The 13,102-nt window shown below is 49.3% G+C and overlaps 1 protein-coding gene and 1 pseudogene across 9 annotated transcripts in view; both read left to right on the top strand.

Moving 5' to 3' along the window:
- MPRIP (myosin phosphatase Rho interacting protein) overlaps positions 1 to 7,641 on the top strand; it is a 329,117-nt gene extending 321,476 nt beyond the window's left edge. For all 9 annotated transcript variants that reach the window (XM_049637989.1, XM_049637982.1, XM_049637986.1 and 6 more), the window contains one exon: positions 622 to 7,641. In XM_049637989.1, coding sequence (XP_049493946.1) covers positions 622 to 693 — 72 coding nt within the window. In that variant the 3' untranslated portion in view covers positions 694 to 7,641. The remainder of the gene's footprint in view (positions 1 to 621) is intronic.
- Positions 3,566 to 10,781, top strand: LOC125926155 (S-formylglutathione hydrolase-like; annotated as a pseudogene).
- Positions 10,782 to 13,102: the final 2,321 nt, after the last annotated feature.

The following is a 13,102-nucleotide window of genomic DNA, read 5'->3' on the forward strand; positions in this document are numbered from 1 at the left end:
TGTCATTCATCTTGGAGCACACAGATTTCAAAATTACCGAGGTCACACTTGAAGGGAGTATTGGCTTCGCATTCTGAAGACTTTAGTAAATATGTTGACATGTTCCCAGGTCCCCAGTGACAGTAAAGCCACCAGGGCCGCTGGCCAGGGAGCAGCTCGGGCCAGGAGCAGGTTGGAGGGAAGCGGGCGCTGCCAGGGTGCAGCCCAGGGGGCGGGGGCCCCCGCCGTCCTCACGAGGCTCAGCGTCACGGTCACGGAGGGACCAGATGTGGACAGAGCCCACAGAAGGACACAGACGGGCGGATTTCTAGTTCTTGGCATACCCTTCTCGCCTGGCTGAGTCGGTCTGATCGCTGCTTGTCCGAAGAGCCCTAAGCTCGGAATTCAGCTGCTTACACACGTGGTCTGTTTCTCTGGTTTTTTCCTTTTTTCATCCAGATAACACCGTTTCACAGGGGACATCTCTCTCCTTAGCATGCCCCACTAATCTCTCGAGGAGCCCCTCCCGCCCCGCCCTCCACCCCGGCACCCGCACCTCTGCCTGACTGCAGCCTGCACGCACGGCGCCGGGCCCGGTGCTAACGGTGTGTTTCTTTTTCTCCTGCCCTCGTGTCCACCCAGAGTCTGAAGGAAGGCCTGACCGTGCAAGAACGCTTGAAGCTCTTTGAATCCAGGGACTTGAAGAAAGACTAGCTGTGTCCCGTTCAACTTGAACACACACCCCTCCCGGCTCGCGGCAGCACTACCCAAGCGCCGCTTCTTGTCTGTACCTTTATTTTTTATTACTATCGTTGTCGTTACCGTTGTCATCATTAACTGTGGGTATGGATGCATGAGAGACTGGTTTATGGGTTGTTCACATCGTTCCCCGCTGTGTTGATTCCCAGTTCCCGTGTCCTCGTCAAAGCTTCGTTCCCACGGTATCCAGAAACCCGCCAGGCAGCGGGGGCCGGGAGGGCTGTCCGCTCCCGGCCGGGTCTGCACAGAGCCCCCTCCCGCCGCAGCCACCGCACTCACCGTCAGTATTAAGGCCCAGCGGTCTGTCGATAAGCTAGCTCGTCCCGCCGGGTGCACTGTGCGGGCTCGGGGCCCGGGCGGTTGTCGCTCTGCCGCGTCCGGGTCGCTCGGAGAGAGCAGGGCGTCAGGTGGCGGCACCGACAACTCACTAGTCTTCGGGAGAAGCTGGGAGAGCAGGTCGGGGGGCACGGTTCACAGCCCCCGGTCACCACCTTTGGCTTGGGAGAAGGACGGCGTTTTGTATGGGTCCCACTAATTCAGCTTAGAGCCGCACCGCAGATAATCGCGGGAGACCTTTCACAACCTGGAGAATGTCGAAAGCAGCCGTTCCTATTTTTGTTTGTTTTTTATTAAATCTTGCACAAAACCCCGGCCCCTCGCATTCCTTCCTACGCTCGCTCCTTTGTTGGTCACCAGTAGCCCTGGTCTCTTCCTAACAACTTAAGAGTGTTGACCTGTGGCCTGGGCTGCAGACCGTGCTTACAAAGCCTGATGAATTCCCTTGGGGAATCAGTCAAGGGGAAAGACTGTTCCGGTCTTTAACCTTTCTGAAAGAAACCTCCACACTGCTTGTGAGAAGGCTGAGTGAAGACCCCTATGTTAAGTCAAAAAGAAAGTGCAGAGGATGTCGGAATCAAGATGAAAACTGCCACTGTTGTTTTTAACTCTACTCTGAGCTCCGAAAGGTTCTCGCGCAGCATTCGGAGAGCCTAAAGTAAACCTGTGCTAGCAAAGTTGCGTTTTCTAACAGTCAGAGTGAGACCTCTTTACCTGCCGTGACACACGACGGCAGTTCTCGAAAACCTCTCACGCTGGGGTGTCCGTCCCGGCGCCCGGAAAACCATTAATCCCGTTGAGACGAGGACTGTAAACAAGCCCCGCCTAGTGGGAAGCCGTTCGCGGCTCCGGGCTCCAGAGCGGCCGGAAGTGCTGCAATAGAGTGTCGGGAGGAGCTCGTTCTGGTCTCGCCGCCTCTGTCTCCCGTTGATTTTACTGCCAAGAGCGCACTTTCACTCTGTCGATGCTTCCGTTAGGTGGGGAGTCTGGGTACGTGGGCACTTTGGGGGTCGAAACTTGGAAATCACCTTGCTCAGTCTCTAGATTCGGTTAACAAGGTCATCCAGGGAAAGCCCTGGAAAGGCCGGGCAGAAGGGTCTGGGGCGTGCTGTCTTCTAGTGGGAATAAACTCCGAGCCGTCCACTGGCATCGAGGCTCTTCTGTGCACCAACCTCCAGAGTCTTAACCCACACCTGTCACTCCTTTGCTGCTCTTCCATGTTTTTAAAGGCAAGAGAATGTTAGGTCTGGGTTTTCAGTGCTACTCACCAGACACCCCGCACCACCCCCGGTGTAGACTGGCAGCATTTTTAGGAAGGACCGTGGTTTTGTGCGTGTGCCGCTCAGCATGGGATGCTCCGGATCCCGTGGTCCATTCTTTGGGCTCTAGAACGCTATTTAACACGTATGTCCTCCAGGGCAGAGAGTGAGGTGACGGCCAGCGGGATCTGATGGGGCGGGGGCCTTGTTGCCTGGTCCCCGCACGGACCGTCTCAGCAGCACGGTTTCACGTCACTCCTTCGGAGAACTCCCCTCCTCTACCGCAGTTTCCTTAGTGAGTGTCCCTGCTGCCTCTGGGGACTCTAGCCCTTCTCCAGGCAGCCCCCTGCCTCCAGCCCTCTCTGGCTTCTGGTTTCCTGGCAGGGTCCCTGCATGGAATCCAGCCCCACCTGCCTCCGGACCGTGCCGAGGGTCCGAAACCTGCAGTACTTTAAATAGGTCAGAGCACTTTACGCACCTGTGTTCATCACTCAGCCCTTGAGGTCGCACCTCGGGAGTCCTAGGAACAGCCGTATGCGGAGGTGGAAGGCAGAGACCAAGAAAGACAGATCTGTCACCGCAGCCTCTGAGGGCTCCGCCTCCTCGCCCCAGAGACCACAGAACTCGCTCCCCTGGGCTGCTTCAGTCTGGGCGTTACCAGGAACGGGCTACAAACCGGGGCGCCCTGGCTTCTCTCCAACAAAAGGCTGCTCCTGCTGCAGCCTCTAGAAAAGGCCCCGAGCCTAGCCTGGTCTTGCTGAGCGTCGCATAGTGACGGCTATGGCCTAGAACCCGATCTGAGCCACCTGCTGATAAGCCGGTCCTCTGGCTGGAGAGAGCAGACAGAACAGAATAAAGGGGGCTTCACTTTACCACCTCTGTGTTGCACCCCAATCCCGCTGTGCATGGTCTCCGTAGAGCACCCAGAACCCCGAGGAGCTTTTAGCCACCAAGTTCCTGAGAGAAGAAAGAATAAAGCTGTGGGGGTGGAGTTGCTTTCTGTGCCGGTGGAGAAGGGTCCTTCGGTGGATGGGGTAGTGTAGGTGATTGTGAACTTGGGGTGCTCCCGCTGCTCCTGGTGCCGACCGGGCAGTGGGGGCGTCCCCACTTCCCAGTGGAAGATGAGCACGTGGATCGAGTCTTCCCAGTTGTAATGATCTTCCTGTAAATGGTCACTGGTCCCTCTGTGGTTCGCTAACAGCTGACAAGCCATCAAACACGCGAACGGGAAAATGGAACCATTTGACTTCGACGGGGTCTGTGCGTAAGATCCGCGCTCTCACGTCTGCACGTGCGTGCGCACACATGCCGAAGAGCCGCTTTCTGCCAGTCAGGCTCCTTTATCGACGTGTGTGACTTCAGCGCCTGCTAGCATTCCGGTGACCGTAGCTGTCTGCGGCCTCCCTGGCAGACGTGCGGCAGAGCCCTTTGCCTTTGGAAATGGAAACTTGCATCGTAAGGCCTCAAACTGGGTCTGAACTTGATGGAGGAGGTGAGGGCCGTCCTGGGGCGACAGGTGGGGGCCATGGGAGGAATGTGTGGGTTTGTCAAGAGCCAGAATCAGAGGCTCCTCCCTAGGAATCCAGTGAGTGGAAAGGCCCCAGGCTCTGGCTAGTTAAGAGGAATCTGTGACGCAGTGGACTCACCAGTCACTAGCTCACCGACCCAACAGGTAGGCCTCGGGGGGCCTCACAGCGGCCAGACTCGGGGAGAGAGCGAATTGCGGTTCCTAAGAAATGTAATTGTGACCCTCGGAGTCTGTCTGAAAGGGACTGTGACAGTTGTTAATAAGGCCACGAAACAAAACCGATGGCATAAAAAAACAAGTTTTAGGGTTCCAGTTGACAGTGTTTATTTCACCATGGAGGGAGCTGGAACACTTAACCTGAGAACCGAGCACGATCCTTGTCACTGCTGCCTGGCGGTCCCCTTGGCAAGTCCGTCTTTAGCCTGGGCCTGGGCCTGGGGCAGCACTTGTCTGCCCCACCCCTGCTGGAGGCCCGGCACCTGCCCCGTGGCCACTTTTCTCGGGCTTCAAAGCAACGCACGCGGCTGTGCCGGGGTCCCCGACAGCTCGCCGGCTACAGGGAAGCACTGCGGGCACCCCCACGTGTTCCCCACTCAGATGAGCCAGCGGGCAGTGCGTTTCTGCCTCCACTCCCCTGGCTCCCAGAGCTGCCCAGGCCCCTTTGGCGGGCTCAGCCCATGCATCACCCGTGGCCTGATCTCAGGCCCCGCGTGCTCTGTCACGGCTGGCCACACACCAGCTCTTCTCCAGGCACTCGGAGCTGTTTTCACTCAGAGTGGAAAGAATGCGGCCCGTCAACACGTCTTCTCAAATCTAAAAGCAGTCCTGAAAGTAAGCGTCCGCATCGCTGTCCCACGGAAGCTTGCCACAGTTTTAACTCCGTCGAACACACAACTTCAGAAAGCCGGACAACTACAGAATTCGGCGACCCTTCATCACCAGGAAAGGTGGGAGGGAGGGGGTATTTTTAAAGTTCTTACAAAGGACAGGGAAGCAGGTAGAAAAAGGAAAAAAGCTTGTGCTCATCAGCAGCTTCGCTTCTCTGGAAACGTCCGTCCTTTGGAATACCTCCCATCCTGAACATCCTGGAAACGGAGCTCCTGCCGTGCGTTCTGTCAGATAGGAATTGGCTTCACGAACAGATCTGACGTGCCGCCCGGACGTGTTCTCCATCAGCTGGGATCGGCGGGCAGCTCTCGGGGCCCTGGCGCCACGGTGTCCGCTCTTCACCAGGGCCTGGGGAGGTGCTGCCGAAAACTTGCTTGTGCTGACGCTTCTTACAGTTCAGGTATTTGCGTGCCGCTTTGTGTCGTCTTTCATCACGGGCTCTCGCCCCTTGGGTCATTCTTGAGAGACGAGGCCCTGTACTGTCTGCTCAGTCAGCAAACGCTACGATACCTAAAAGGCGTGAGCTCAGACAGGAGACCCCTGATCCGAGGAGAGCTCTTTCCATCCACCTGAGATTGGGTCAAAAGGTAAAGTCCACTGTTCTCAGCACCACGTAGGACATCGTGGGACGCGTCCCCCGCTCCACAGCTGGCCGCGTCTGCCCGGAGACGGGGTCCGTGGTACTTGGATGGGGTGCCGTTGCTCTCACACCTGGACGCTTTCAGTGAGGCCGTACTTCCCACGGTGGAAAGTTTCAATAACAACCACCCCGAAGTGAGTCTGGTAAAACCACTTGTTTTGGGTTCTTTGTGAGGAAGACAGGACATAAACACAGTACGAAAACGAACATCGATTTCTCTCAAGGGTTGTCGGCTGGAAAAGACCCAGCCCCATTCTTCTGCCCTTTTGAAAACAAGTTTCGAGTATTCTGGTTTCTTTATTAAAGGGAAGGGGTCTCCCTTCTTGTCTTTCAGCAGAGGAATCTGAGCAGAGTACGAGGAATACCTCAGCACCACCCCAGCCCCACTGTAGGGAGCAAGGACCACCTGCCCCAACACAGCCTGGGCCCCTTCCCCCTAGGTGCCCGCGTGCCTTGTGGAGAGGAGCCCGCCTCACTGGCTTCCAGCTTCTCTGTGTAAAAGCCACTGTTTACTTGCTTCGAAATAACCTACGTCATACAGAGTGAGCGGTGTAAATATTACTCAGAAATTACCGCGGGGATTTTCGTGACAGAGTTGGTATGGGTTTAAAAATATCCCCTCGTAAGCTAGGGAGGACGGCTTTGGGTTCAACACTGAACGCCACCCAGAGTGATAAGGAACCGTTTCTAACGGGTGATGCACCTTCTTCAAAGCTTCGGTCACCTCATGGGCGGTTTTCAGGAGTGCATGCCAGCATCTGAAGTAACAGGAGGCCTGCGTCCATGCGCGTTTTCTCTGGAAGAACTCCGTCATACTTGCTCCCGGCCGAGCCATTCGGAGGCCTCCAGGAAAAGCAGGACCGTGGAGAACGTGGTGGGCACATCTTCCCCAGATCTTTCTGTGGCAATTTCAGGCCTGTAGGGAGACGTCGTGGAAGGCACTGCTCTGGCCCGAGCGGCCGGATGGGGGGACTCGTGACCCCTCGCTGGGCCGGGCGTCTGCATGTCCCCCACTCCTAGGTCCTGTGGGAAGTGTCGAGGGTGCAGAGCTGCCAGCGCGGTCCCTTTGCATCGTGTGTCCGCGTCACTTTGGGGAGGGAACGTGCGGGAACCCGGCTCATCCGGTGCATAGGCTGACCCAGGAGGACTCGGAGGTCCCAAGGGTGAAGCACATGGTCCGTGGGCGTCGGTCGGGGGCTGGTGGGGGAAGGGAGAGCTTCTCGGGATGCAGTCCGAACACCAGAAGGAATGAAGTTCTGGAAAAGCAGCGGTCGCCGGACACAGTCGGCCTGCCACCCGTCACGTGTCTGTGCCCTTCACAACTAGTTGTATCACATATTTCAGTTTTGTTTTATAGGAAGCTAGGAATAGATTATATAAAGAACACTAAAGTCATTATTGTGTTATAAGTTTGTATCACAAAACCAATTACGATGGATTTTAGGATTTACCTTTAGTATTAATGACTTCTCTACTGACTTACTGTTAGGACTTAAAACCAGTTAAGTGCTAAGAATTCATGTGGTTTTCCTAATATTTATAAAGTGTAAAGTTTCTAAGTGACTCCTCACCAATTGTAATTCTTAATAACTTTTCTCACAAATACACTCTTGTGTCAGAGGGAACGTCTCGGTCCAGCGACCAAGGACGACAACGCTAGGCCAAACTGCTGGGGGAGCTGATACACGAACAAAGTGGAACGTGTACATAACTTTCTGCTGTGACAAGTTTGGAAATAATCCACAGCAGTGACTTCTGTCACAGCTAATTATTGCAACAGTCGGGTGATAACGTGTTCAAACAACAAGCCCGTGTAATTCTAACCGGGGTTTCATTTCTGTACTAACGCTAAGTGGTAACGTTCTCTGAACAACGTGTGTGAAGGCCTCTGGGCTTGGCAGCCCCCCACTGCCTCCCCGCGCTGGGGCGGCCCCAGGGGCTCTGCCAGGGGGTTGGGGGGGGGGGTGGCATCTTCTGTCCGGCCACACTGCCCTCCCGAAGAGGTGAGCCCGGTCAGCCAAGCTGCTCGCTCTTCCGACAATTCAACATTTTGATGGTTTCATTGAGGCTTTTTTAAAAAAATAAACCGTTTCTGAACAACTGTTCACAATTGAAGTGTTCCTTTGTCAAAATATTTATTCCTTTGTGTGACATGCTAGATTCCCATGGATGCAGCTGATCGTTTCTACTTTGTAAATATTACCTAACTTTACATAAACTATATCATAATAAACTATTTTTGCATCACCCTGGCATGCTGTGAATGGGAGTTTGTTCAATGGAGAGACATGCACAATATTCATTTAAATCAGAATATGGAAACCTGTCAGTAGCCTAGAGACTTATCCTGGAGTTTTTTGGTTTTCGTTTTGTTTGGCTTTAAAAACAAAAGTGTTTTCAAAGTTAGGGGTTTATCAGCATTTTAAAATCAGGAGATTTCACATAAAAGTCTGTATTGTGGGGCATCTGGGTGGCTCAGTCGATTAAGCATCCAACTTCAGCTCAGGTCCTGACCTCATGGTTTGTGGGTTTGAGCCCCACGTCAGGCTCCACGCTGACAGCGGGGAGCCAGCTTGAGACTCTCTCTCTTGACCTTTCTCTGTCCCTCCCCAACTCCCGCTTTCTCTCTCAAAATGAGTAAAGTTTAAAAAAAAAAAAACAACTACCTATGTTCACATACAATGCATAATAAATATTTTATATCATGTATCAAATGAAGGTACATTGGCTCTGCTCTAGAAACCTTCAAGGGAGGCCAAAAGCAGCATAAAAAATACTAAAGAGAGGAAGGAGCTAGAACTATCAATCAAGGAAATAGAACTCTCATATCTGCCCCTTTATTATTAGGTTTTTTACAATAAAGTTGTACTTGGTGTTTCAAAGAGAAAATACATCCTATCTCATGACCCAATACACACACACACACACACACACACACCATGACCCAAAACTTCACAAAAGAATGCACCCTACATTCTGTTAAATTTTTTAAAATTCTAGTTGTGGCCCACTGAATAGAATAAGAAAATAAGAAACTGGATTTTCCCAATATTGCCACAACCTTTGGAATGAAATAGGTGAAAGTGTGTGGAAACCCAAACTTTTATTCAGTAAACAGAAAAAAACAAATTCTGACTCTGCCTATTGGAAATCAACTTCTGGAATTCAAAAAACTTAGAAAAAATAGAGTACAGACATACAAAGTAGCATACCTCCGGTGTGCTATTCCAGTTGTTTAAAAATGTTTCGATAATTTTTTGTTCTTTAAAAAAATTCTAGACACTGGTCCTAATGGTATTCTAATAACTTTAACATTTTTTTAAAGCTGTGTAATTTGCAATTGTGAAAATCAGTTGGCACTTAGAAAATCTAGCATCCTTTCATGATTAAAGCACTCAGCAAACAAACTAGGAATACAAGTAAGCAAATTCAGTGTGATAAAGAACATTTATAAAAACCCCACGACTTCATACTTAATGGTGAAAAACTGGAAACTTTCCCCTGAAGATCAGCAACAAGACAAGGATAGCTCTTCTCACCATATATATTCAACACTGTACTGGAGATTCTAGCCAGGCAAGAAATAGGAAAAACGTCCATGTTGAAAAGGAAGAAGTAAAAACTGTATCTGCAGGTAACATGAGCTTGTATATGGGAACCCAAGGGAATCCACTAAAAAAATCTATTGAAACTGATGTGAGGTCTGCAAGTTTGCAGGATACAACATTCATATACAAAAATGAATTGTATTTAGTAGCAGCCTGAAGCAAAGCAATTCCATTTGCAGTAATATCAAAAAGAATAAAATACTTGGGAATCAACTTTTTTGAAAGAAGTATAAGACTTAGACACTGAAAACTACAAAAAAAAAAAAAGTAAGATTTAAACAAATGGAAAGGAATCCCATGTTCACGGGTTGGAAAATGTGATATCGTTAGAACGGCAATACTCTCCAACTTGATCTACAGACTCAACACAATCCCAGCTGCTTCTGCAAAAGCTGATCAGCTGATCCTAAGATTCATAAAGACATGTAACGGGACCCAGGATAGCCAAAACCATGTTGGAAAGAAGAACAAAGTTAAAGGACTTGTTTACCGGGTTTCAAAAGTTGACACAAAGCCTAAGTAGTCAAGACAGTGTGTGTACTGGCACAGGGACTGACACAGACCAATGGACCAGAATTAAGAATCCAGAAAGAAGCAATTGCATTTAGGTGATCAACTGATTTTTAACAAGAATACCAAAACCATTCAGGGTAGAAAGAATAATCTTTTCAACAAATGGTGCTGAGACAACTAGCTATCCACATATAAAAGAATGAAGTTGGACCCCCTGCCTCTCACCATACACAAAACCTCAAAATGGTTCACAGACCTGACCCAAAAGTGGACAGACCCAATGGGGGTCAGAGATGAGAATGAAGAGACCGGAGAACGTGGCATGGGCAGCCATGTTGAGGCCTCACCTTTCCATTCCGACCACTGCTTTTCCCACCACCACTGACCCCCGAGGCTCACCTACCTTTTGGTGCAGATAACAAGGCAAGTAGCAATTGGTCAGGGGAAGAATGCCTGCAACAGGTGCTCTGGGGGACTTCAGAAAGTTTTTGAACACGACAGTGTTGAGCTGAACTGCAAGATGAAGTTTGCTATCTACTTGCCACCAAAGGCAGAAACTGGAAAATGCCCTGCACTATACTGGCTGTCTAGTTTAACTTGCACAGGACAAAATTTTATGTGAAAGATTATCAAGCTGCTTCAGAACGTGTCCTTGTCATCACCGTTCCAGACACCAGCACATGTGGCTGCAATATTAAGGGAGGCGAGGGCTGGGACTTTGGCACTGGTGCTGGGTTTACGTGGATGCCACTGAAGAGCCTTGGAAAACTACCTACAGAATGCACTATTACGTAACTGAGGCGCTTCCTCAACTCATAAATGCCAGCTTTCCAGTGGGCCCCCAAAGGATGTCTATTTGGGGCCGTTCCACAAGAGGCCACAGAGCTCCGACGTGTGTTGGAAGAATCCTGGAAAATACAAATCTGCATCAGCCGCTCTCCAGTGTGCAACCCGGCGCTCTGTCCTGCAGGCAAAAAAGAAGCCTTTAGTGAATATTTGGGATCAGATACAAAGTAAAGGGAAGGCTTCTGATGCCACCCATCTTGTGGTCCTGTCCGGGTTCTCAGCCTGACACACTAATTGGTCAGGAAAAAGACGGCCAGTTCCTTTCAGATGGACAGTTACTACCTAGTAACTTCACAGCTGTCTCTACAGAAAAGAGAGTCCCTTTTGCTTTTGGATTACAAGTGGGTTATGATCACAGTCACTACTTCATTGCAATCTTTATTGCTGGTCACATCAGGCATCATGCAAAATACCCGAATGCATGAAAAACTTCAGATAAGAGAATTTCCAGGATTATAATCCTGCTATAAACAGAACTGTAGGGGGAAAGTACTTCAAAACATTGTATTTCATAGTGCTAAAAATGCATCATTCCATAGCTGAATCACTTTCTGAATAAACATATAAGACCTAGAAAAAACGTGGTTCACAGACTGACACAAGGAGCTAAGAGAATAATACTCCGAGAAAAAAACACAGAAGCAAATCTTTGCGACCTTGGGTTGGGTGACAGTTTCTCAGATATGACACCAAAATCCAAACAACAGAGGTAAAAACAGGTATTTCTAACACGCAAATGCCAACAGTACCCAAGAAAAAAGACCATCCAGAGAATGGGAGAAATTATTTGCAAATCCTATTTCTGATAAGGGACTGGAGTCCGAAATATAAAAAGAACTCTTAGAATCCTTATAATTCATATGAAGTTATAGGTCATAACTTATAACTCTTATAATTCATCAATAAAAAGGCAACCCAATATTTTAAAAACGGGCAAAGGACTTGAACAGACATTTCTCCAAAGACAATATACAAACGACAGGGACATGAGATGTTCATCTTCATTAGTCATCAAGAAAAGGCAAGTCAAAACCACAATGAGATACCACCTCACACCCAGTGAGCTGGCTATAATTTTAAAAGTCAGTAATGATTTTCTGTTGGCAAGGTTGTGGAGAAGAAGAAACCCTCCTACACTGCTGGTTGGAATGGAAAAGTCTGGTAGTTTCTCAGACAAGAGTTGTTGGACCCCAAAAATCTACTCCTAGCTATGTACTTGAGAAGTGAAAACATGTCGGCGTGAACACTTACATGTGAAATGTTTACAGCATCATTATTTGTAATGGTGGAAACCAAAATGTCCATCAAACGATGAATGGGGTTTTTTTTAATGTCGTATATCCACGTGACAGAATATTCTATGACTCAACTACAGAAAGAAGTGAAATACTGACACGCACGTGCTACAACAGGGACAGCCTCAAAAACATTATGCTGAGTGAAAGAAGGCACATACAAAATGCCACATACTGTAGGATTCCATTTATAGGAAAATCCAGAGACAGGAAGGAGACGGTTGCCAAGGGCTGGGAGGGGTCAGAGAACGGAGAGTGCTGCTCTTGGGACATGGTTTCTTTCTGGGCTGAAGAATACGCTCTGGGATCCAAGAGTGGCGATGGCCGCACAACTCTGTTATGTACTAAAAACCACTGAATTGCATTCTTCAAAAGGGTGAATCTTTTCATGTATGATTCATGTATGAATCTCAATGAAGTGTTTTTTTTTTTTTAAGTAATCAGCTGTTTTAAAAACAATTCAAAAGAACCAAAACATGCTTTAAAATATAAGACAGCTGTAGGCCACCGGGTTGGCTCAGTCGGTTAAGCATCCGACTCTTGATTTTGGCTCAGGTCACAATCTCGCAGTTGGTGAGTTCAGGCCCCAAATCGTGCTCCACATTGTCAGCCTGCTTGGGATTCTCTCTCTCCCTCTCTGCCCCTCCCCCACTCACTGTCTCTCTCAAAATAAACAAACTTACACACACACACAATACTGTTGGGGCACCTGGGTGGCTCACTTGGTTAAGTGCCCAACTCTTGGTTTCAGCTCAGGTCATGATCTCACAACTTCACACCTTCTGCCTCGCACTGTGTCTGTCTCTCTCCCGATAAATTAAAAAGACACGTTGTATTGGTTCCTTCAAACCTTCCTGGTGTACTTCACAGCTATGGGCACTGTCGCGGCCAATTCCCACTCCAACGGTGTTTTCTAATCATAAGGGTTGCAGGAGGAAGTGTTATCTCACCACAGTTCTTTTCAGAAAACCCGAATCTTGTGAGATTTGATTTCCTACTGCTAAGATAATGAAGATAACAATATAAACAAAGCCATTAAATAAAAAATCTTACGAGATCATTTAGGAATCCTGAAAACATCCAGACAGCTCGGCTAGGTCACCTTATGCGCACACGGTTACTAACATACGTCTGAGCGCCAGCCTGCTTCTAGAAGAAGGGGATGCAAGCCACAGCAAAGACCCAGATACCAGTGGGAGTGAGCTGCACGCAAGCCAACCTTCACAGGTTGGAAGAAAATGCTGGAAATCCTGCCACGGCGGCATGGACATCTTCGAGAACACTTTAGACGGTCCCCCAAGGAACACTGAGGTCTTACTCCTGCCTGGGGCTCCTCTCTTGACCAGCAGTCTCTAAATAGCCGTATGTCATCCACTGCTGCAAAATGGTATTTGTTTCATTAACAGCACCCACGATTTGGATCTGCAAAAGGCAAAGACACACTACTAACA

Source organism: Panthera uncia, chromosome E1 (genome assembly GCF_023721935.1).
Source record: "Panthera uncia isolate 11264 chromosome E1, Puncia_PCG_1.0, whole genome shotgun sequence".
Taxonomy (NCBI): Eukaryota; Metazoa; Chordata; class Mammalia; order Carnivora; family Felidae; genus Panthera; species Panthera uncia.